Source organism: Chlamydotis macqueenii, chromosome 2, assembly GCF_036417535.1.
Source record: "Chlamydotis macqueenii isolate bChlMac1 chromosome 2, bChlMac1.mat, whole genome shotgun sequence".
NCBI classification, from domain to species: Eukaryota; Metazoa; Chordata; class Aves; order Otidiformes; family Otididae; genus Chlamydotis; species Chlamydotis macqueenii.
This window is the reverse complement of record NC_141557.1, coordinates 89147537-89173160: the sequence shown is the minus strand read 5'-3', so window position 1 is coordinate 89173160 and position 25624 is coordinate 89147537. Positions and strand designations below refer to the sequence as shown.

The window sequence follows — 25624 nt, the reverse complement described above, 5'->3', positions numbered from 1 at the left end:
TCTCCCACTCCCATCTTCCTTGACTCCTTCTCCACCCTTTCTTCCTCTTCATTCTTCTCTCTCATTTTTTCCTCATTCCCATACCTTCCACCTCCTTTCCTTAAGTCACTTCAGCGCTATTTGAATTAAGACCTTGGCAGAATTAAAGATCAGCAGAACTGATCGAGAAACATCTGTAACTATAATTGCTTCGAGCAATTACAGTTGCTTACCGGACAAGTGGACCAAATCAAGTTATCACAAAAGGAAACAAGGTTACTTTGTTCCATATAGCCAAAGCATCCCAAGCTATTTCTGAGTTATCTTCCAAACAAAGACATTATAAGCTTTTTGTTGACACATTTCACATTCCAGTGGGTTTCCTCTCTCTACAAGTTTGCATGTTTAGAAACACAGACCTAACAAGGGCTAGCACACTTGGTTTTACTCATTTACGGAATTATTCTAGACAGATGTGGGGGAAAAGAAACAAAAGCAAGCTTTTCCTTCGAGTTTTCCCTTCCTTATGTCAGTTTTTAAAAACTGACATATATCAGCACGTTCCTGGGACATGATAATATTTTGTTGTCTTTTATCATTCTAGCGTATATAGTCTTCACCACAGTCTGGCACGGCTTTGCTCTGTGCCTCCCCTAATAGGTCAAGTTCATACTAACGGAAAGATGGCCAGTGACAGAATTCAAGCTGCAAACCTAATGGCTACAGACCTACCCCAGTCCTGTCAGCGGTCTCAAAGCTCACAGAGAAAATACCTAGACTGCACACCTGTTCCTGGTTAAACAAAGAAAATTGGATTTTTATCAGTTTGACTGTCGCCTTTTACATAGCACTGTTTTGTCGAGAGCCACTAATGAAAGAGCTTAGCAGCAGATAAAGGATGTACAGCTTTGACTGAATTCATAGATTTATCTAAAACATTTTCCAGCAAGAATTATACTACATTCTTTTCAGAGCTGAAATAGGATTACAAAGCATAGAAATGGAGGTCTTAAAATATATATCTATATTATTGCATATGACTCAGTAGCTTCATTAATAATTATGTCTCTGAGGATTCTGGGTTTGCAGATAGTCTTGGAGAAAGTTTAAATATACTGACTGTCTGTAATTCATTTTAATTTTGGCTGGCATTTTGAATGGATGCCCTAGGAAAGAACAGAGGGTTTTAGCAGTTCGTATGCTAACATATAACCCAAGCATTAACATTTTCATCTTCTTTTTCATCTTATCTTGTGTGTGCATGACCATGGACATGGCACTTGCTCCACCAGCGTTCCTCTCCAGGACCAGTTCCATGCATTACAGAGGCACCATGTTTCTGAGCTGCACTGGAGACGGCTGGGCTGACTACATACTGTGCTCATGGAGGTTTTTATATAGAATTAAACTAGACAATGCTAGCTTCATCATGCTGCAGCTTGAAGACATTGAGGTCTTTCTGAGAACTCCACCTAACATTTCAGTGGTACCAGAAGAATGAAAGAAACTGCTGAAAACTTGAAAAGAAGTTCTGAATTAACACAGTTTTTAACTGTCCTCTGAGATCATTAAAAGAATGAGTTAAAAAAAAAAAACCAGGATGAAGACAAGAGTCCCAAGAGCAGAGCAGTAGAGGAAGCTCTCCCCATAAAGCTGGAGATGCAAACTCGAGTCCTTTCCCAGAGCTGCATCTAAGGCTACCCTGGGCAGTGCAGCTGCCAGCAGACACCCTTTCACTCAGCTGAGGAGTCAGAGCTGGTTAAATAACATGGTAACCACATCATTTCTTTGTGCACATGAACTGCAGGAAACTGTGCCTCCAGTGCACTCGCCAGATGGGATAATTAGGATCAGACAGATCACTGACCTTCCAAATAAAAATATCCCAGAAATGGAGGTTGGCTGAATAAATCTGTGTCATGTTATTAAACTCCCAAACAACCCATGGAAACACATCTATACTGACTCCTCCAGCAGCTTGGTATTCCTATAGGTGCATCTCATGAGGGCTGAAATCATTTGGTTTGGGGTATTCTTAAGAATCTTGAATTTTCTTTATGGAAAACAGGCACTGAGAGTTCACTGCTGGGAACTAGTCAGCTGTCTTCTATGAAAATGATGAAAGCACATATATATGCGTTTATGCTAAGCTACTCTCTCTTTAATTATCACTGAGGCTAGTTTGCCACACTAAAACAATTTTGGGGAAGTCAAGGCTTTGACACAGCACAAAATGCAAATGCCATTTCACCTTCCATCAATGGAAGGCATGACGCCCGTTCAAATAACACTATTTTATCTGGAATTACAAAGGTAAATATAATCAAATAATCTTACTCTTGAAAAGAAGTTCATTACTTTAGAGTTACAAAGGCCACATGAGACACCACAATCTCCCTGAAATCAGGGAAGCTTTCCCCCCTTTCCCCATCAAGTCTATTTTTCCTTCCTCTATATGCACCACAATGTTCAAACCCATATCGATGAATAATCACATTCACACGAGGCTACTCTGTTATTTTTCAGGTGTTGTCATGTCACATAATTCTTTTCCTTGCCAATATGCCCTAGAGCAGAAAGGATTAGACACAGTGCCAGTTCTTGCTAAGTGCAATCTGCTATGGACAAAGCACACACTGCAGCCCCAAAGACAGGCAGCTCTGGAAGTTCAGAGGCAGAAGATAACACCAACTCCTCAAGAGCCCCATCGCTCCTGTGGAAAGTAGGGCTGGCTCAGTGAGCCGCAGTGACAGGCAGTGTCTTTTCCTTTTCCCCTGTGGCCTGGCATTCTCAGGCAGCCAGAAATTTAGTTTATCCAGAAGCTTTCTATGAGCACAACCTACAAACACATTACATACATGTCTCCCAGCTCCACGTAAGATCTGCTCACATACGTGTACACCACGTCCTATATAATCAGCTGCCAAAAAACAGTGAATCACAACAGAATTGTAACAGTATCTGTGTGTCTGTTACCAACCCCTGGCTGAAAACGATTTTAACAGCTATTCAGTTGGAACTCGGCTAAAGAACCAAGCCACAAAATTTAAAAGGAACACAGATTTTTAATTAGAAAGCAGGCAAATTAGCAGGGAGGGAAAACTAAAGGTAGACCAAATCATTTTGTCATTGACCTGGAGGTACATCAGCAGTCACTCCACCAAAACAAAAGGGGTTACAAGAACGTATGAAATGACAGAACCCAACTATTTAAGCTCAGTATTTTGCTAATTTCACCTGCACCACAACCACCCACAGCCTGAATTTACAGATAATCCACTACAGTGCAAGAAGAGATTTGACCTTAAAATTACTTTAACACTGACCTCTAGTGACAATAGGTGGGAATTTACCTTTTTATGGAGCTGCCCGGTTGGTAGCATCTTTGGGCCATCTAATTACAGAGCTTGCTTTTGCATCTCCAGTTCATAGCTACCCCCACTGCAAGAAGCACGCAGCCAAGGAGGAACCTCCAACTCCTCTGTATTGGTTACAGCCACGGGTGAATTATGGGTGATGCACAACGGTCTGTAGAAATTTTATGATTAAATCCAAATCTCTTGTTTTCACTTATTAAAAAGAGGAAAAAGCAACAAAAGGAAACACAAACACTGGATTTCAAGCCTCGTAACTGTAACAAATGTATTACAGCATAAGCTAGGCACAACTAATTGCATGAAAACTGCCCACATCTTCAGGCAGCCAACCAAAATGTCATCTTTCATCTCAGGGACTGTAATACCAAGGCAACCTCTTCTCCTCTAATGTTCTGTAGCAAAAATATCCTTGCAGTTCTTGGTACAGTATTCCTGCAGCTTTCTCTGCAAAATGAGGGTGCGATGGTCTGTGGCCTGTGCACCCACAGGAGCAGGTATTTCACCCATGCATCCATTCCAATAGAGTCCAGATGGAAGGATGAGCATGTTCTAGCAAGCTGTCAACCTCCTCGTCTCAAGAAAGCAGTGAGGAAGCTACAGCTACCACACCAGTACACAACCCCCCTTACTGTCTTTCCATGTAGAATCAAAGAATGATAGAATAGTTTGGTTTGGAATGGACCCTTAAAGGTCATCTAGATCAAGCCCCCTGCAAGGAGCAGGGACATCTCCAACTAGATCAGGTTGCTCAGAGCCCCGTCCAACCTGGCCTTGAATGTTTCCAGGGATGGGGCATCCACCACTTCTCTGGGCAACCTGTTCCAGTGTTTTACCAAACTCATTGTAAAAAGTGTCTTCCTTATATCTAATCTAAATTTACTCTCTTTTAGTTTAAAAACATTACCCCTTGTTCTATCACTACAGGCCCTGCTAAAGAGCCTGTCCCCAATGTCTGGGAGGTGAAGTAAGATGGTGATGGCCACGACCCACTGCAGGAAAGCATCTCAAGAGTGATCCTAAAAAGTGGGAAGTGCTTTCACTAAGCATGGGGTCTGATGACCCCTGTAGCATATGCATATATGCAGATGTGTATACATACACACATATAAAGAACACAATTCGTCAGGAGGCTGGAAATCTGCCAGCTGGACCTCAATGGGCGAGAACCATCTTTGGAGGTGATCCCAGTTCAGGGTAAACATGGTAAACATGGTTTTGTGTAATCTGAATCTATGAAGTTCGCTTTTGCATTGCCCAGATGTTGTAACCCATGTATTTAATTTACACTGACATGACAGAGGAGATTTTCACTTTCTATTAACTATCCATCCTGAATATTCGTCTCTGGAAGCAGTCTAGCAGTCCTCAAAACCAGAGTCCAGAACACTTCTCCTGCTCTCCCCAAAACTTGCTTCAAGGACTGTGAAGGTTTCCAGAGTGCTCCTCCACTTCGCTGATACCACAGGGAGTTTCATGGATGCATCTTCTGGTGCGTAGCCGTAGCCAGGTGACTGCACAGACAGCAGCACAGCCAGGGCAAGAGCTCCAGAGCCCTGAGGGAGCGTGCACCACAACAGACCTCAGAGACCAAATCAGTCATACCTAGGCACAGACACAAACCCATGTATTTCAAGATAATTGATCTGATGCTTCAGTCGTCTTGACTGGAAAGAATCAGCTGTCAGAACAAACTTAACTAAGAGGACTGAAGATTAAACACTCAACTGACGTGAAATTAAGAAGTCCTCTCATACTGACTAATATATCGTCTGCTTATAATGAAAACTGCAGAATGGATAAAACTTCTCTGCTTAATGAGCTGTCAGCAAGAAAAATCAAGTGGTTATTTTTCTGCACCACAGGCATATAAACAGTGCACTCGACGAACGCCTGCTTGCCAGTAAGCCAGGCAGCCTTTGGCAACACACCTGGACCTCGCTTTCCCCAACACTTGGACCTGACAATTCTTCTATGTTTTAGCAGCTTACCTAATCACAGCAAAACACAACATCCACAGGAGAAGGAAAACATACCTTATTTAAACACACTGAAATCAAAACCCAGCCTGCAGATTTTATGTTTAGGCTACAAACTAGGTAATGAGACTTCCTCACTTATTCCAGCTGTATGTATGAGTGTTTAGGGATCTAATGTATAATTGGATTTAAACATCTATGGAAAAAGAGAGAGAGACACACTAAATAATGGATGCAGAATTGCCTCTAAGTTGGCATAATCATTACCTGGTTTGGACCTCAGCATCAGTATGACTGGTCTTAAAAACAACCATTCGCTCTGTTAGTGGCTGCCAAACCTCCATCTAATCCATTCATTAGCAATATAGCAGGTTAGCAAGCTGCCATGGCAGGAAGGTAATTAGCTTTCCATTGTGGGGTGGCACATTCTCTGTCACATTGACATAACAAATAACTCCATAAACTGCTATAATTTATTTGCTTCTAAGGCTTTTTTTTTCTTAATTAGCCTTTCAGTAGCTTGTATTAAACACACATGAACTGAACTACAAGACTCCCTTGACCAATCTCAGAACTCTTAGACAGTATGAATAGCTATTACAGAAGCAGTTTATGGGTGACCTACCTTTAGGTCGTTTAAATAAAGCTTGTCAGAATAGCTAAAGGCAGACCATGCCAAAAGGCATCCTCATTAGGTCTCCTCTCCATCATGTGCATGTATTTTATCCAGATACACCACAATGACTGTGCAATGGCTGTGTGGGAAAAGGATTGCTGCTGTTTTAAAGATCTCTTAATTAGGTCTGTCTTCGTGCCTCAACAAGACGGTACGTACACTTCCAGGATGGGTTTGGCTGGGCTAAAGTCAAGATAGCCTAACCATTTTTCTGCAAAGTGCTTTAAAAAGAGGCAGTTCATAAAGGAAATTCTAAGATGTGGACAGTAGGAAATAATAATGTTACCTTTCTTCTCATGTGAAAATGAACTACTATAAGCAGGTTTCTACTAGGCCCTACAGCATGTCATCCCAAGCAGTTTCACCGTAGATAGGTTAAGGTGTTTGATTCCTTCTAACAAAGATATGATCTTTATTTTAATCCTAGGAAACTGTGTGTCAGCACTATCTTCTGCAGTGTGTTCATGGGTTAATTATATGGTGCATTAGAGACCTTCTTATGTACAATGCCTTTTGATTTTCTTGCTTCTCCCTTGACTTTGTATTGTGAGCACACTTTATCATATGATTTTTAACTCATGTGCTATCACTACTGGAGACCTCATCTCCTCTCACAGGGGAATATTCAGCTTTCTTGATGCTCTTCTCTGAACTTCTGTAACCTCTTCTTGCTGAGTGCTCAGCAAACATGGAAGGTTACACAAATCAGATGGGAGGAACCAGTCTTTAAATAACAGCATACTTCTAATAAATGCAAGCCTTTCTTAATGAAGCCTGACAGATGTTTGCATACAGAATTTCTCATTGATATTTAACTAAAACCACTTGGTAGAAATCTTAACAAGAGGTCATCCAAATATCCGAGCAATTTCTTTCACTACCTGACATACGGTTTGCTGAATTTCATTTACTATTGTGCTGTCTTGTGACTTGGCTTTGTAAGATTAACAGTCACCACTCTTTCTTTCTCTTCTGTCTTTAATAGGACTCACTTTGCATATCTCCCTCAAAATTGCACAGCTTAACCAGTGATTTCCCTTTTGAACTCAAAATGTTTAAGAGGGCTTGAGATCACACGATCAGAAAGGAATAGGAGCTACTTTGTAGCATAATAAGTAATAACTTTACTTTTTTTTTCTGGGAAAAGCAATTAACACCACACTCTTGTGGAACTACCTTTGAGAGAGAAGATAACATTGCGAGCAAGTATTTCAAACACAAGAGGCCCAAAAGCAATTGCTGGGATATAGATCTTCTTTATTCAGTGCTATTCGCCAAATAGTATTTTGAATCCTGTTACAATGCATTGTTTGTTCTTTTCTTCTTGTCACTGCTTCATCTGATCAATTCTATTGGAAAAGAAAAAAAAATAAATCATGTTGGGTGAGCATGCAGTGAAGATACACGTATCTTCTCCATGAGCAATAAACAGCATGTGACTTACTGCTTGCGAGTACTTCAAAGAAAGGTGGTCAGTAACCATTGTGCAACTGCAATGTGTTGCAATGTGAGAGGAAATTATGCAGGAGAAAAACACTCATCATCTACAAGACTGTCAGGTAAATTGGACTTATGTATGCAACTTAATAGGCCCACCCATCCAAGGGCTACTGGCACAGAAACAAGCAAACAGAGCTAAAGACAGCATAAGAATGGGACATTTAGAAGGAAGTGATGTTTTCCAGTAGGAAGTCACTCTTCTAATGAAAATTTAACTAGCACCAATATAGGCAGGAAAACCAGAACAAAACAAAACCCAACAATAAACCACAACACCACCAAACCAAACATTACAGGGTTTTCCTAAATGAAAATAGCAATCAAAGTTTTTGGTTGCCTCTCAGCTTTAGAATGCTAATCATTACGGTAACTGTGCCAGTGAAGGCAAGGAATTAGTTAAAAACTGTTATTTCTTTTTTTCTTTTCTTTTTTTTAATCACTACTGTACAGCTGAACATGCTCAAGGAAGCAGAACTGCATGGATAATTACCCCCATGGAAGCAATCCAAAGGTTCACGAAGTAAAAGCTGCTTTCAACTTAAAGATCAAGGTTTTAAATTAGGAAAGCACTTGAGTCTCCAGCTGATAAAGATGTTTGACCTGCTGGGCAAAGGTAATCGTCAGGGACTTAATTTAGGACTCTTGGAGCACACAGCATAGGGGAGTTCCCCAGTGCAGTAGTTTGAAACAGTAAGACACTATTTAGAGCAGCAAGAAAAACAAGCACTGCAATTTTACAAATATTATTAAAAAATACCATACGCTTTTAGCATCTCCCCTAGGAACCCATTGCTCCTCTTCCTTCAGAACCCTTTTTCCAAACATAGGCAGAGGCTACAAGTCAGCTCCTTGTCAAACCTTATGTCAGGAAAGGATACAAATTTTCCTGTTCTTCATTCAGATCGATACTTCATTTACAAATACAGTTCAAATAGGACTGGAAGAAAACTTCTGCGGTTGCTGTCATGCTCATGTAAGACTTAAGACATATCTCAAAGAATGAGGAGTTACAAGAAGTTAAGGCAGAGCTCGCACTAGCAATCCCGCACTGCATGGAAAGGCCATCACGGTTGCAAAGCACAAGCCATAGAAGATCCAAGAAATGATGTTTAATGAGATCAGCCAATTCCCTACTTCCATCAATAAGCAAGTCACCTGGATCAATTCATATCTTCCTTAACACCTAGACCTTAACTTCCCGTGAAAAGTAAGCAGAGAAAATTATACTTGCCTTAGAAGTAAAAGGAGATGTTGAATATATCACTTATCATCAGAGATGCATTACCAATATACTAACATACCACAACACTTTAATATAAGCCTCTACCTCCCCTTGAAGCCAAGCTAACTCTTGGATGTCTCATTTAACATCATGAAATAGCAATGAAAAAAATGAAAAGAATATAAAGCAAAACGCACAAGGTATAGATATTTCTTCATTGCTCCTTTTAATCACACTGCAAAATACTAATCAGCCACGTAGCCCTATTACTGTATCACTGCAGCACCTCGCCAGTAAACAGTTTCTATTTACAAACGGGATTATCTGCAAAGAATACAACTGAGAGCTCACATGGACAGTGACAGTGGCTCAGCTAACATCGAGTAATGCCTTAACCTATGGTAACTCAATCTGGAGCAAGACAGGGTTTCAGAATCTAAGAGCTCATAATTTAATCGAACAGTTCTACTGATAGGGAATATTATTCCAAGGATATAGCATACAGCAAGATGCACACAGGTATTTCAGAGCTTGGAATCGTACGTGCCCCCCAAATCTTTGCCACAATTTCAATTAATGTCACATACAAAATTAAAATAGATATCCAAGAGCAGAATGAGGGAGCCAAATTGACACGGGGAATACTTAAGTTTTCTGAACTTTCTTCGAACACCAAAGAACGAACACTGCAGGCAGCGTGTGGAGGAGGAAGGGGGCACAATGTGAGCTCCAGGACCAGGATATATATATTTTTTTTAACATCTTACCTATCTCCATATATGTGTGTAAATAAAACTGCAATAGAAACTCAGAAATCCTTATATGAAGAACTTAAAAAAAAAACCAACAAACAAATCAAACAAAAACCCAAAGCAACTGATTACTTCATTTTTGAGGAGCACGAGCTAGCTGTTTCACTAAAAAACAACCAAATCCCCAAATGCATCTCTATGTAAAAGAGAAGCTGTCAGGGAAGACAAATTAAGCAATTGCATACTCTTCACTCCAATACCCTGATGGATATTAAAACAAAGGCACTTGCCTGTCTGAACCAGAACCGGCATCCAGGAGTACACATGGCAGATGTGTGAAACTGCCGTGGCGAGCAATGTAAGGTACATCAGACCTCTTTTTTTTTTTTTTTCCTTTCTTTTTTCTTTTCCCCTGTTTGTTTTGGTGGTTTGCTTTTTTAAATACATGAACGTTGGCAGAAAAGTTGTTGTTCTCCCCTCATCTGAGGATTTCAGTGTTTCTTTTTTCCTGTCAGCACGGAGAGTATTTTCATCTTTCTGCTCCTGGAGCTGAAGCAAAACATCCTTTAGGAACCCAGGAGCCACGACACACTGAAGTTTTGACTCCACAACAAGGAGCTGGCAGCTTGTTTCCCACACTCACCTGGAACTGTCACTGCTAAACAACTGTTTGGGGCACATCATCATTGACTTTTGCTTCAACCCACAGTAAAGTGACACTCCCTGCAAGCAGCTGCCATGAAAGTGACTGATACAGCAGAATTTAGCTGTGATATGTGCGTTAAGCCTGCAGTATCAGGTAAGAGGAGAAAAACTGACTGCCGAAGAAATGCTTCTCAGGCTCACTGTAGCAGCCTGTAATGAGAAAATATTGCAAAGTGAGTTCTGGAAAGCTTATAGGATATATGGCTTTTATATTTTAATAGGCTCTTCTACATTCTCCTACTTATGTACAAAGTACTACTTTAAATAGTGAACATCAGTATAACTTCTGATTGTCCCCATGCGTCTGAGCAAAACGACAGGATGCTGTACACTCAGGGACACTTACTGCTGTCTTTTGACAGCAGAACATCCAACTGAAAGCCTTCTGGCTTCTTGATCAAAAAAAGAAGAAAAATATGTACACACACTATGTATATGCAATAAATACATATACACTACATAAACAGATTTGTCCTGGTAACCAACGTAGGCTTACTATAGCTGGATACTTTTGCCATGTCTTCAGACAGATTCTTCTCATCCTCTGATGGCTTTCTATCTTTAGGGAAAAAAAAAAACAAAACAAAACGATATACCCTGGTAGTCAACATAATTTGTACACTACATAAATACCCTTAGAGGAAACAACACCACCTACCTACCACTCCTTAGCCAGCTCACATGAAAATATAAGTCAACTCTGGATCCCATATGCATGCATGCACATGTATGTGAGTTGGAAAAGACAAGGCCTATGTAGTTTTAGCACAAGTATTTGCTCAGCCTAATTTGCAATGGTAATCGATGAACATTTAGACAGGTTCTGATCTAAGTGGGAAAAATGGCACAAGAAGATAATTCTGCACTTTCTGCACAGGAAGCATATGTAGCTTGTGTAGCCACCAACTTTCCCAGCGTAGAGAGAGAAAATGAAAGAAGTGAGCAGAGAGATGAAATGGGGGTTAAAGGAATTCCTTGAATTCAGATGAGACAGACTGAACTTCCTCTCAACTTCATCAACAGTAGAAACCAACAACAAAAACTGCTGCAACCACTTTACTGACTTCACCTACCAGATTTGGAAGCCACTTTAAAGGCCCAGTGCAGCCAAAAAGAAGTAAGTCTGATATTTCTTTGTTTTCAATAAAGAGCTGCCAAAATATCTACTACAGTTTTTCAACCTACCTGCAGATTCAGTAGGCAATTTTAATCACATACAGCTGTTCATGCAACTTTAATGGTGTTTTTGCCCCTGAAACATTAATTTTCCCTGAAACATTAATATTACCTGTGTAACAGTCCCGTATTATAAATCATTTTGTGAAATACAGCTTATTAAAGCGGGACGTTTGTGCAGAAGTTTTTGCTAAGTGACTCATGCACGCAGAAACACGGAACAAATACTACCCTGCATACAACAGGCATTCAAGTGCCTGAACTAAACACAACAGAAGGAAACAAATCACACTGGCGCGTACAGTATAGGTAGAACTAGATTAGTTTGAAATGATTTCTTGTTCATTAGGTTATTGCTTTTAAACGTAAATTCATTTTTAATATGTGAAATATTGTTTCAATCTTATAAATATACTTTACAATCATTTTATGATTCCTGAAGTTTACATCTGGAAGAGACCACCATGACCAGCTGATTCAATCCCTTCCTTAATGTAGCCTGAGGAACCACTCTCAGGCTTTAAAACTTCTGGGTCTTCTAAAGCATGACTGAAAAAGGTATTTAAAATGAAAATAGAAAGAGGAAGAGAGGACAATCAAAGGCACTGTTTATTTAAATTTCACAGCAACTAAATTCCTGATGTTTGCAATAGTCTTGCCTTGACCTCTACCTGGACAGCATTATGTACTTTCTTCATTGCTGAGATCAAGGCATATACGGTCGAAGGAAGATCATATTTTATTTAAACACACTGCAGAAGGACATTAAATTTTACAGGTCAGATGTGCTTGAGCAAATCTGGGGCTGCAGGGAAAAGCAAACAGCCAGCTCACTGCCAAGGGGCACCTTCCCCTTATCTGCTCAGAATAAACATCCTCAGCCTTGTTACGGCCAGACAGGTCCCTCAGCCCAACAAACCCTCTCTCCACCTGGATTTTAGAGCGACGACAGCTCACAGGGGCTACAGTACTGCCTTGACTGGCACCATTTTTTAATACGTTCAAGTCCCACGGTGAGACAAAGTCCTGTTGTACCAACAGTCGCAGAAGGGGACGGCAGCTCTGCCAGCCTTTATCAGGTTTTTGCCCCACCTTGAGAGCTCCTTTGCACAGATGGAGGTCCCCACCTGCCATTTAGAGGCACTCTCAAGTCCCCCCATGCCTAAACATTGTAATGGTACATAAAGGTACTAAAGCAAGCTTCAGTGAGTCAACCTCAAAGTGCAGGTATACAAAACTACGACCATTTACCCTCTCTGGCCACAGGTCAGACTTGCACCTTCCTAGTGGCAACCATTTCAACTACACAATGCATGTTTCAGTCACAACTACGAACCCAAATATGAGACGAGGCCCTGACTCATGCCACCTAAAGCACCTGAAATTACTACATCCAGAGAAAAGTCTCTGTGTTGCACAGCCAGCAAGGACAGGCAAGACATCTCCTGTGGCTGTTGCAGCCCTGAGAACGTATGACCCCCTGGGCATCAGTGCATGTACTTTCAACTGTGCAGCTATGAGCCTTCGCTGAGAGAAGTTCACCTCTCCCTGCAGCACACACAGAAACAACACTGATGCACAGACAGATAAATGCTAGGAAGGCACTAGGATCAGCTTCATCTTATCTGGGGCAATCTTTCAGCCATGTAATGAAATAAAAATCTCTCGGGGACCTTAGAAAGAAATGTTTTTTGGTCTAGCAACTACGCCTCCCCCTCCAAGCTCCATGTGGGCTGCGGGTTTAATCTCATCCTCCTGCAAAGACACGGGCAGGAGCAGGACCACCCTTAACTCCACCAACTGCTCTGTGGCTGCACGCTTCAGACAAAGCGGCATTCAGCTGTGTACGCCTATTAGGGTTCTAACACTGGAAACAGAAGCGGAACAGACAACCAAGGTAATTTAATCTGGTCAGATAATTTACTTTCAGTATTATCCCCCATCCCCTCCCACTGCCCCAAATGAGCCAGTGACAAGCGCCCAGACTTTTCCTAATGAAAAGGGAATTGTGTGCCAATTATCTTTACCCTTCACTCCATATGAACTGTAGAAATGTCCAGTTCTGAGTTTATTGATATCGCTGTGAACAGGGATGGCTTCCACAGAAATAACGACACTGCTAGTACTGTAAAGCAGGATGGAGATCTGAATTAGGCACCTGTTGCTTAGTGCGACTTCCTGAAGTCAGATTTAACTTTCTGGACATTTTTTCTTGTTGCTGCTACTGTTGGTTACTGAAAGCATGAAGCTCACCATGTCAACCCACAAAAGAAGAAAGCCTCTCCTCCATTCTTCTCTGTCCCCATCCTGCTTCCTTGCAGGCCACGTATACAAGTGTGCTCATTTTGTGTAGCAGGGGGGGCTACAGTGGCAGCTTCTGGAAGAAGCTGCTAGAAGTTTCCCCTCTGTCCAGTGGACCTGGCCAGGTCTAGGGTGGACCCACCACTGGCCAGGACCAAGCCAATTGGTGATGGAATGTTCAGTGATAACACCTCTGCAATAACATATTTAAGAAGGGGAAAAAATCATTAAAAAAAAAAAAAAAAAAGAGAGAAGAAGCAGAAGCTGAGGCAGAGAGGGGGAGATGCGAGCCTTGTGGGCCTTGCAGCCCTCACCCTCTGGGCTCCCACCGGGCGGCCAACTCGAGCTGACTCAGCCCAGCCCAGCTGAGAGAAGTGGAGATCCTGGGAGATGTAGAGAGATCCTGGGAGGTGTCTGCCTGAGCCTGACTGTGAATAATTTCTTGTGAGAGGAACGACTGCAGATGCTAAGGTCAGTGAAGACGAAGGGAGAGAAGTAATGCAGCTCCTGGCCAAGATTCCCCTGCAGCCTGTGGTGACGACCATGGTGAGGCAGGTTGTCCCCCTGCAGCCCATGGAGGCCCATGGAGGAGCAGAGATCCACCTGCAGCCTGTGGAGGACCCCACGCTGGGGCAGGCGGATGCCTGAAGGAGGCTGTGGCCTGTGGAGGGCCTGCTGGGGCAGCTGTTCTGGAGGGACTGCACCCTGTGGAAAAACGACCCACGGCGGAGCAGTTCATGGACTGTACCCTGTGGGAGGGACCCCATGCTGGAGCAGGGGAGGAATGTGAGCAGTTCTTCTCCAGAGGAGGAAGGAGCAGCAGAAAACGACATGTGATGAACTGACCATAACCCTCGTTCCTAATTCCCCCACTTGTGCCACTCGGGGTGGGGAAGGAGGTAGAGATAATTTTAAATGAAGTTAAGGCTAGGGAGAGGGAGGGGTGGGGGGAAGTTGTTTTGTTCTCTCTCTTTCTCCTTATCCTGTTTTGGTTTTATTAATAATAATAAATAAATAGCTTTCCCCAAGTTGAGTCTGTTTTGCCCATAACGGTAACCTGAATTATCTCTTCCTGTCCTTATCTCAAACCTCAAGCTTTTTGTTATATTATCTCTCCATATTCCCTTGGAGGGTGGGGAGAGCGAGTGAGAGACTGCGTAGCTTGGTCCTGAGCAGGGCAAAAGTATGACAATAAGATAAACACAAAACAACTCCCTTAGCTCTAGTGATTTGAGACATAAAAAGCAGGAAAATTCCCTGCATTTCAAGATTTTCTCAGTGAGGTGTCACCTTTTGTCCCTTCTACAGACCACTTCTCAGAGCACATACTTCTTTGAAGTAGTCCCTGTCCCTGCCCACAGAGAAGAAAATAACATCTTCAGCTATGGAAGTATCAAGGCTCCTTCTTGAAATTTAGGATGTGATATAGAAGATTATTAATTCCTACACATTAGAATGTTCTTTGCTCTGCAAGTTTTCCATTCACAACTTCTTATATTCAAAGTAAGTCTGTACCTATGCACGTGCAAAGCTGTGTAAGCCTGATGGGCAGTTACCTATCTGTCCCGCATCTGAAGGGTTGCCAGCACTTTTCTGGAATTAGGTTGGGGAAGTCACCTACATCCGCTTCTTCCCACAAGGGAAAACGCACAGTGTCTCACACTTGCCAAGAGACTGAATTCATTAATTTCTAATGATGACAGGCTTTCACTAGATCTCTTCCATAATTCTTCATCAGGCATTTGTATGTGGTCTTACCAGTGATGGATGTAGCTGCTTAGCCCTGACTCTGTTGGTTCAACATCAGCAATCCGCAGGCCAAGCAAGTCGGGAAAGCCTTACATGTTATGAAATGCCAGGAAAGGGAGAGAAATCTAAGCTGGAATTTGTGCAATTTTAACACACAAATGTTCATAAATGTAGAGAACCCAAACTTCACCTCCTACCTCTTCTTGCTCTACCGAGGGTGGGATGCAGAGCATGACAGCAGTCACTCCACTTGTATGCTTTCCGTGGCTCCATCTTTTCCACCACTCAGGTTATGTGGCTGAGCTCCTTGTACATCACTCAAGCTCTTCTGGGTCACTAACATGATGTCGTTGATGTCACCGCTGCAACAATCAACCCTGAAGCACAATGCAATGACTGTTTCCCCGACTCACATTCACAGTGTGTTTGTTCCAGTAGGCTTGAAAATGAGGAGATGAGGCAGGCTAGGTTTTCCTGCTCAGTAGGTTTTTGCAGCAATCTAATTAAAAACATTCAGCAATTCACTGAAGTTTCTTGCAAACTGCGCATGTCCCATGCTTTAAAATAAGCTCTAAAAGCAAGCGGCCTGATATTTGTTTTTAAAATGCACTCCCCAGATAGAGAGAATTCCTCAGAAATTTCTTTGTGACACTGTACTGAAGCTGCTGAACCAGAAAAGTCGAGCTGCTTCTGAATTATTTTGTTTTTGTTGTTATTGTTAATGGCTCTTTTCCTCGTCTAAAAGCTAACAAGGAAAGCCACTCTTGGTTCTCTGACATGCAGAGAAGTGACAGTACAGCTCACTGGAAACAGTCAGCTCTGGTCATCTTGGTCTGAAACTGGGTCAGGGATGCCAGCTTGTGGGTATACCCAAGAAATATGCAGTTAATATTGGGGATTAAGATGCTGAGGAACAAGAGCAGCCTTTTCTGGCAGACAGAACTCAGGTAATTCAGCTTCAGCACTCAGAGGGCAGGTTCCTCAAAACTAAGGCATGTTTATGTATGTTCTTTTTAAAGAGGCCCCATTTCTGGGAAACATGTCAGGAGATCTATGCGAACAGTCAAAGCCAAGCCCCACACTGCCATATCACCTTAATCCACTGGCAAGCCACTGCTGGAAGATGGCTGCCACAGCGCATGTCGTTGATGCTTTTGGAAGAACGTGCACCAGTGGAAAGTCTATTCAGCTCCAAACAGTGTTAATGCAACTGGAGAAATTCAGCGGGAAAGACTCCATAGACTTCACGCGTGATACTTGTAACTCCATCCCCAATACCGAAAATAGACCCTTTGCCTGCCAAGAGTGGCCCCCCAACCTGGGGAACTGGCACAGAGCACAGTGCACACTGTGAGTGTGTCAGAAGTCTCTTGCCATCAAACAAGTGCTAAAGGATCATCTGGACCAGCTAGCTATCACACCACCAGCTCCCAAATTCAGCCTTTTTCAGGAACTGTCCCTAAATGCCTGTCTTCATCTCCATAAGCAGAGTGCCCTTAAGCTGCGCATCTGAGAACAAATTCCTTCAGGGTTGTAACAACCAATTAAGGGATGTGAAGCAATTACTTTTATACCCATACAAATGAAACTCCTCCAATGCAATTAACTATCCCTTATCATCTACTGTTGAATTTGCAGAAAGTATATGCTGTACACTCTCTCCTCCTCTAGTTTTTCCACAATCTTAATCAGTTTGTTTTAGCTAATGTAACGGAACCCACCTAGTCTAGAGAAATATTATATAGCTGCACATTATCTGAATATTTTTGAATGTCTCTTTTCATTTTAAATGTAATTTCATTTGAGATTTTGCAGCTTTCATTTCTATTAATAAATTATCATTTCTTCTCTATACGTGATAAGCTAGTGTGTCATGTAATTTTTTCCTCTAAATAGACCAAGACTTTGATCTAATGCAAGCCCTTGCTGGGAGTAGAGAGACTGTCTGTCTAATTTAGTTACGAAAAATATTCAATTAAACTTGGGAGTTTAATTCATTTAGTTATGAAAATTAAATGAGCTCAATAAGGTACATTTTATTTGCTTCAGGAAAAAATAAAAGAGAAAAATCTCTGAAAGGGGAAAAAATAAGAAGAGAGAACAAAAGTAACTTTTATTGCTCCCATGGAAAGGTGGAGAACACGAAGAGCCTGAGTTGTGTTTTGTGTGCCTATCTAAAACACGTCCACAATGACTTAATGCAAAATTTATATTCAGAAGCCACATAAGTATCCGGTATTAACACCCTAATTGTCAACTGAGTGACAAAAATCCCTGTAGGTAGGTCATAATCGACTCCAGCCCAGTCAAGGGAAGATCTGGCTCCTCACACTGGGAAGACACGACCTCCAGAAAACTCTTCCTCACCTCCGTTTGGGGAAGAAGAAAAATATTGGAATTGTTTTTCAAAACCAGAACAGAGCAACATGGATCTCTCCAACAGAAGCCCCCTTCTAGCTCTGCAGCCATCACTTACCATTTTTGCAGATAGGACAGCACTGATCGGGCTCATACACCGGATCCACGCACTCTGTCTGGGGACAAGCTGAGACAGTGCACAGCACTTCACCATTGGCTTCACAGCGACACTTCTCACACGGAGAAACCTGAAACACAAATCCAGTCATCTTTTAATTCTTTCACTTAATGCCCTCCTAAAGTGTGCAGTGCCCACCTTTCCACTTGCATTGTTCCTTCCTTCACCTCTTTTTCCTCCTCTTCTTAAAAAAAAAAAAACAACACAGGTTCTGCTCTGAACCTGCACTCCAAATGGGAATGTCAAAGGGATCTTGGTAACATGAACACTTTAGACCTTTAACACACATGAAGCAAAAACTTCCCTACCACATTTCTAATGAACTTTCAGCAAATTATAGAATCACAGGATAGTTGGGGTTGGAAGTCCAACCCTCCTGCAAGGAGCAGGGACATCTCCAACTCGATCAGGTTGCTCAGAGCCCCGTCTAACCTGGCCTTGAATGCTTCCAGGGATGGGGCATCTACCACCTCTCTGCGCAACCTGTTCCAGGGCTTCACCACCCTCACCATAAAAAAAAAAAATTTCTGACGCCTAGTCTAGTAAATTATGCTCATAATTTAGATTAAATCTGGTTTAATTCTATCAGAGGTTGAAAAAGTAATTTAGCAAATATATTGTATTTAAAGAAAAAAAATGCTAAATGAAATACGAAACTTCTTTTAATGGAAATCCTTATTGCAATTTTTCCAGGTTTGAAAGCTTTTTGGTAGCACGAAGTTGCATTTTATTGAAAACTATCTTTTTCAAAGAGAAGCCAGGAAAAAACCCATCCCTTGAACTCAGGTATTTCCCATAGGTTAATTGTATATGGACCATTCATATAATACTTGTGACCTGCTGGAAAGAAATTGCAATTCAAAGAAAGTGGTGAAGCAAAATACAGGTCATACTTTTTACCTACTGAAATGTTACTGGTATTGAAGAACTCTACAGAATAGGAGTACCATGAGGTAATTACTTGAATGACCTACTTCAATGAAATTAATTCCAAACAAAACAGCATCAAGGCCCTACTTAGGAAAAAAATGGACATTCAAATGTCTGCATTTTCCACATGTATAATTCCAGCTGTCCTCTTCAGTGCTCCTGACCAGTGGCTGCAGATTGCATCGCTGACATCCTCTTACCACACAAGGAGCTGGAGGTAGAGGGAAGCAAGGGTGCTAAAGAACAATAAATGCTGTACTGTAAGTCTCATTGCAGTACTCCAAAAAACCACACTGGCATCCATGCTCAGAGCCCAGGACGAAAATGCAGCTGAATGTTATTACCAGTGATCCTCTAAATCCACAATCTGCGCAGATTTTAGGTTTACTTAAGGATAAGGTCATTTTTTTACAGACCCTTTTTCATTCCCAGTTCCAGTTGACGCCAAACAACCACCTGTTGCACTTCTCCAATAAAAGCAGAGTAACCTTAAATCTAAAACAAATTATTCCTTATGAAGAACCATCCAGATGTCTAACTTGCAGATCACCTGGTTTCTTCTCCCTATTTCTTAGGCAGCCCATCACATTTTCCCTCAAAACTATTCTCTGCTTGCTTGCCTCTTTCACACCCTTCTCACTTCCAAAGTTCAAACGCGCTGATGCTTGCACAGCATCATCTCCAACTAAATGCTCATCCATGCTTTGCCACTTCTCTTCCCACTTGCCACGGCTGTTATTTGTTTATACACCCACATATCTTTTCACGCCATCCACTCTGCTTAGAAAGCCTAAATAGGGTCTCTTGCTGTGTTGCTTTCTGCTTTTATTACTATTACTTATTTCAGGCTTCCTTTGCCAGCTACTCACTTTCACTTTTCTCTTTGCTTTACACTCTATCCAGGATAACACCACACCACACGTCTATAAAATAGAACAGCCCAGTACTGCAGATTTTTATTGCAGGCTTTGGGACACGAACTTTGTCCTGTAATTGTTGATAAACTGACACATTCACTTGCAGAGCTGGAGTGTCAGCGGATGACAAGGTTTCTGATCCAGTGTTCAGAGTCGAGAGGCTCACGTATTCCACGTAATCACTGGAACCACATGTGAAATGTTGAGTGTCAACAAACCTGAGCTCCTAACTATCTGCAAGTCAATAGTAAGAATCCCTCTGGAGTTATATCCAGGAACAATACTTACTAAGTTATGAAAGCATACTTTTAGGGTAGGATTTTTTTTTTAATTTATCCTACTTGATGAATGCTACTAGAACTCCATTCTAAGGATCAGGCTCAACAAGGCAACCCTATAGCTTCCAATTTGTTTCAACATTTTTTGCCATCACTTGAAAAATATGTAAATTTGCCAATGATCACAGTTCAATGAGACCAGTAACTAAAACAAGATATTCCCTCTCCCAGGAGTCCATTTAGTAGTTGTACCATTCGATATTAGAAGTGATGTAAAAACTAAAGTATTTGATGATAATCAGGAGACAAGACAACACACAGATGTTATTCCTAAAATCTCTCACCTGGAAAATTTAAGCATATTCTTATTAAGTAGGTTGTTTACTAGAATTCCAAATTTGACAGAAGCCAAAAGTTCCTAGAACAAGAAGCCATTTAATGAAGCATGAAAAATACTATTGAATGAGGAACAAAATTGATCTTACCTTTATCTAATAATTACGATCCAGAATAATGCATTTCCATGCTATACACTTAAAGACTATATCTTTCATGAATGGAATACACTGTTGATGTGACACTGCCATCATGAATACCCTTCCTGTGTAATAACAGATCATGGCATTTCAGGGGAATAACTATAGCACACCTTTAAAAAGTACTGTCATCTCTACAGCTCACCAAGAGGAGTCATGGCAGCAGAGTTAAGAAAGTCTCCATGTGCTTATTTCTACAAAGCTCTTTTCAGGCATGTAAGTGAACCACAGTGGCTGCTAAAACGGTATTAATGTCAACCTTTATCTGTTCATCTCTGGACTAAGTGGTAGTGTACTGCTTTTTATATGTCATCAGGATGTAGCAGGAACTGCAGAAAAACTCCACTTCCTTCCGTGTCTTAATGGCAGCTTAATACTTCAAAATATAATCATCACTAGAGAAAGGCAGAAAGACAGTGAGTCTAAATAAACAGCTAAATAAATCAGAAGGAAAAGACACATTTGGTCCTTCATTTCCTCTCCTCTACTCCTATGATGTAAGCGCATTATCTGCAGTGCAGTTCCTAGTGGCAGTCAATGCACTGAGCATCCCACTTGTTCATCTGGGAAACGACCAGCCAAGCAGCACTCATGCTTTCCACAGTCAACATAACCAGGCTGGACTGGAAATAATACGACCTATCAACCTCTCTCTGAAGACTAATGGTACCATATCTCTGTGGTCTACAGGTGAAGCTATTTACTCTACAGCACTAGTAGTTCTGCCTATGCAAAAGCTGTGGGAAGACAATCAGAGGCACAGAAATCTTAAGTATTCACCAGGCAGCTGTAAAACCTGTAGAAAGCAGAGTACAGATGGAAAAAAAAAATCTTCTTCAGAATTGTTTAAAGGGAAGTTTATGAGTAGATGTATAAATGGAGTTGCAGACGTAAAAAAGCAAACACACCATTGTGTAAACAGGTAGATTTCCCACAAGTGGAGCATGAAGAAAAGGTTTTTTTTCTTCACCTTTTTCTTCCTTCAGTGATGTCTGATACTCTTTGCCACAAAAAATAGGTTTATACAGAGAAAAATCAGATCGCTATCCGTTTATAACTCCTTCCCTGACCTTAATCAAAAGACAGCATATTAGTAACCTCTCGAAGACCATCAACTTTAAACTTGCAAAATCACCTTTGAAACTGTGTGCAATTACTTGCATTTGCAATTGCTTCCACTGAGCAGCAGCACTCTGACTACACCTGTACCCCACCTCGCCAGACATCTCCACTGCTTGCAGTGGCATGGGCAAACAGCTACATTTACAGTTTTCTGCTCACAATATTGGAAACGACGTTGAAGCCCAACTAAAACCCAATGTCCTCATACGTCAAAATAAACAGGCTGCAGTTGCACCACTTAATTGTGTCACTAACTTTCCTTGCACATCCTGAGCAGGCATCCCTACTCACTTGTGTTTCCAAAGCTGGCTAATACAAAGCAGTAAGGGAACCAACATTTCACGACAGGAAGGTATCAAAAGCAGGGCTGAAGGCTGAACGGGGTTAAAAAGAAAGCTGAAAGCCAAAGTCTTTTCAGAACACTTCTGTAAATGTCACCATTCAGCACTCTCTTTACACCAAGGCTGCCAGCCATGTTCAAATGCAACAGGGAGCACTATGTTTTTATCCTCTCACTACACACTTAACACAACAAGGTATCTGAGGCTTGCTTTACAGCCATAAACACGACACCACTATATAAAGACAAATGCAACTCATTAGAAGGGCGTGGGGGAGATGCCTTTAAAACTTTGAGACCTACAGAGAGTGTCTGCAGAAGCATCACTGTTTTGGCAATCCCCTCTGAATTAACTGCTCTGGAAAAGGAAGGATCTCACAATCCATCTCCAAAAAGGTCACATCAGCTAGCTGCTATTAAAAGTACCTTCTCCTTCTTAAAACAAAAAGCTGCCACCCCGGAACTAAATGCAATCCTTGAGGGTGCAATCCTTTCCTCCCCTAGAAAAATGGAGGATAGTATGATGCTTTCTGCCATACTTTGAAAAATTACTGATGGTCTACATGTTACTGCCTAAAGAGGACAAGAAGAAACACTGTGATTTATTCCAGAGAGAGTAATTCTGCTCCTTTATTTGTTTACTTTTCAAAAAGTTGAAGAATGTGGAAAGACATTATGAATCAAAGTTAAGTTTCCAAGAACACAAAATACCACAGAGAGCAGAGGTTGCAACTTATTTACAGCCTTCACAAAAACATTTTCTTTTTCTCCATCCTGAGAGGGGCTTGAGCTGCCAGAACCCTGAACTGGATTTTGTACTCCCTTCAACAGGTTCAGCTCAAAAGTCTCAGGTGTGTTCAGAAACGGGTTTTGAACCAGGCCTGTACCTGACAGTCATTCACAAGCAAATTCCTAGAGCCTGCTCACAGATCTCAGCCACAATAAAATACTACAGGGAAAATGGCAAGGCAAGCAACCAGGGAATTAATTGGCCTCAATTCCAAAACTTTTCAGTGCACTGTAATAAGTTGCATTTTCAATGATGATAACCTTGCACAGTGGTGCTAAAAAGGCCCTGCTGTAAAAGGATTTCCCTAAACATAAAGCTCTTGAAGTCTGTTGCTTAGGTATCACTGTAATTCTGACTGCAAACCATGCTCTTATTAAAAAGAAGGCGCACAGTCATTCTCAGAAAGCAAGCATTATACAACCTTGTCAGCACAGTTTAAACAGAAAAAAAAAAAAGACAAAAACAAAAAAAGACCGTTAGAAAAAAGGTAGCACAGTGATCACTAGGAACAGAAGTCAGCCCACAAAACCCTGCTTGATCCCTGCAAGGCAGAAGTTTCACAGTTAAATAAGGAAGGAAATATAATGCTGAAAATTATTGTAAAATCCACATCACCACGCAAGTAGCATCCCTTCAAGTAGCATCTTTTACTGTAAATACCAGAGGCATTAATAAAGATCAGCTCCCTCACTTAAAAATGTTACAGTATCGTAGAGCAAGAAAGGTCATGTTTAAGGGGAATATTTTACAGCACTGTGGAAGCAGTATTAACAGAGAAATGAAAAGGGGAGGGGGAGACCTAGTGCCCTCTGAGAAAGCACTTGAAGAACATAACTCCCCTGTGAACGAGAGAGGGACCTACAAAAGGACTTTTGGCTTCAGCCCTTACCATGAACTCCTCCAGGGTCTGGTAGGTCTTCCCTCGAAACTCGCAGTAGTTCTTCCTCTCCTTGCACAGCGGGCAGCACTGCGTGGTGTCCACATGGACGCAGCGAGGGTGGAGCCTGGGGCACTCGGGCTGGATGCACAGCGGGCCCTCTTCGGTGCAGAGGCAGGGGCAGGCAGAGGGGCCCGGCGCAAACTTCTCCCCGATGGCATAGACGAAGCCGCTCTCGTCCACGCAGCCTTTCCCACGGTAGTCCGGATAGGCGTACTCCTCCGGAGGCTCGGGAGTGACGCTGGCAACAGCTTCTGGGAGAGACAAATCTTCAGCCACCCGAGGTTCCTCGGGAGCAGCGTCCCTTTGCTCTTGCACTTGAATGCTCCCGGATTTACTGCTCGTCCCCTGGCTGTTCCAAGCCTGCTTTTGCTTAGTCCAGGACTCCTTGTTTGAGTAGTTCCTGTTCCCTCTGCTCTTCCAGTCCCTGCCACCCTCATCCCTCCCGCTCCTGCTGATCTCGTTCATTTTCCCCGGGCCTGCCTGGCTGTCCCTTGCCGATGTGTGATCCCTCTTTTCCTGGCTCGCCTTTATCTCCTGTTTGTCTTGAGCCCTGGCCAGTTTTTGTACGGGAATGGTGGAGCTACAGAGGGCAACCATGAGGCAGCAGGTTACGAGAAGCGAACTAGAGAGAGCTCCAATTGCCATTGCAGTAGAGCTGGGCATCACCTACTGCATCCCACAGGGGACACTGCGTTCACATCGGAGGGAAGCGCTTCGCAGATCCACAGTCCCTAGGAAGAGAAGGATTTCAGGAACACTTCAGCTTCTGCACTTCTTCCCCCTCCCCCCCCATCCCAAACCCAACGCCTCCACCGGTGCAACCTCTCAAACAATATGCAACCTGTCTCGGCAGCTTATGCAAAAGGCAAACAACAGCCTGGTGCTGCATCCTTCCTCCTCCTCTTCCTCTTCCCCTGCTCTGCCAAGTCTTATAAATCGCAGGGCTCTGGACAGGGACCGAGCATCTTCGGGTCCCTGACAGCACCACGCCAGACTCCGGGGACTCAGGATTTGCAAAGGGAGGTGGCATGCAAAAACCAGAACATTTTGGGAGGGGGGTGCTATTTTTCCTTTCAAATGACCACACATGAAAAGGACGGATGCTGAATTAAACGGAGCTCCCCAAAACACAGCAGAGTCCGGATCAGAAATCTCAGACACGGAGTGTCTGACTGCGCGCACGCTGATTTCCATTAACCTCTTACTCAGTCCGAAGTGTGCTGCTGTTCGGTGTATTTTTTTTTTTTTAATACCTACCAGTACGCACTTTTCTTTTAAAGACAACTAGAAGCAACCACATCAAAGCGAGCAGAACCAAACCACCTCTCTCTGGCACAACCTAACCGAGCACCCACCACCTCCTTTCCCCCCCACCCCCCCCCCGTTTTAAAGGTAAAGCAGAGCCGCTAAGTTTCCGCAGCTGGGGCTCATTTCACCCCCTTCCTAAAGGAGTTCACAGCAGCAGCCCCGGCTCCCCTCCTTACAAACACCGCACATTCAATCGGAAAAAAAAAAAAAAACACCAAACCCAAATACGTACACTGCTCCGGCAGCTCTAACCGAAAGCGCTCCACGGCCCCACCTCCGAGGTATCGCTCCCCAAACCCATTTAAAAGCCTCCCTCCCTCCTTCCTTCCCTCCCTCCCTGCCCGCCCGCCTCCCCCGGCCCCTCACCGGCAGCGGCACCGCGGGGCAGCTCGGCCACCGCGCCGCCTGCCCAAACTTTCCGGAAACGCCAGTGGGGTGAGATGGTGGGGGAAGGAGCCCGGGCCAGCCCCTTCCCCAGCCCAGCAGCCTCCCCCCCAGCTCGCCCCGGCCCGGC

At 42.7% G+C, this 25624-nt stretch overlaps 1 protein-coding gene across 3 annotated transcripts in view; it reads right to left on the bottom strand.

The window, feature by feature from the left end:
• Nucleotides 1-25398, bottom strand: part of VWC2 (von Willebrand factor C domain containing 2) — a 54638-nt gene extending 29240 nt beyond the window's left edge. The window contains exons 1-5 of one of the 3 annotated variants that reach the window (XR_015257818.1): nt 25343-25398; nt 23752-24533; nt 17890-18019; nt 15611-15790; nt 7282-7357 (exon numbers count right to left, since the gene is read on the bottom strand). Coding sequence is in view for 2 of the 3 variants with exons in the window: in XM_086742029.1 (XP_086598155.1) it covers nt 7344-7357; nt 17890-18019; nt 23752-24465 (858 nt within the window). In the remaining variant the exon portion in view is untranslated. Of the gene's footprint in view, nt 1-7249; nt 7358-15610; nt 15791-17889; nt 18020-23751; nt 24534-25342 lie in introns of those variants that run through there. The other 2 variants (XM_086742029.1, XM_086742028.1) reach the window with 2 other exon arrangements.
• Between the last annotated feature and the right edge of the window lie 226 nt (nt 25399-25624).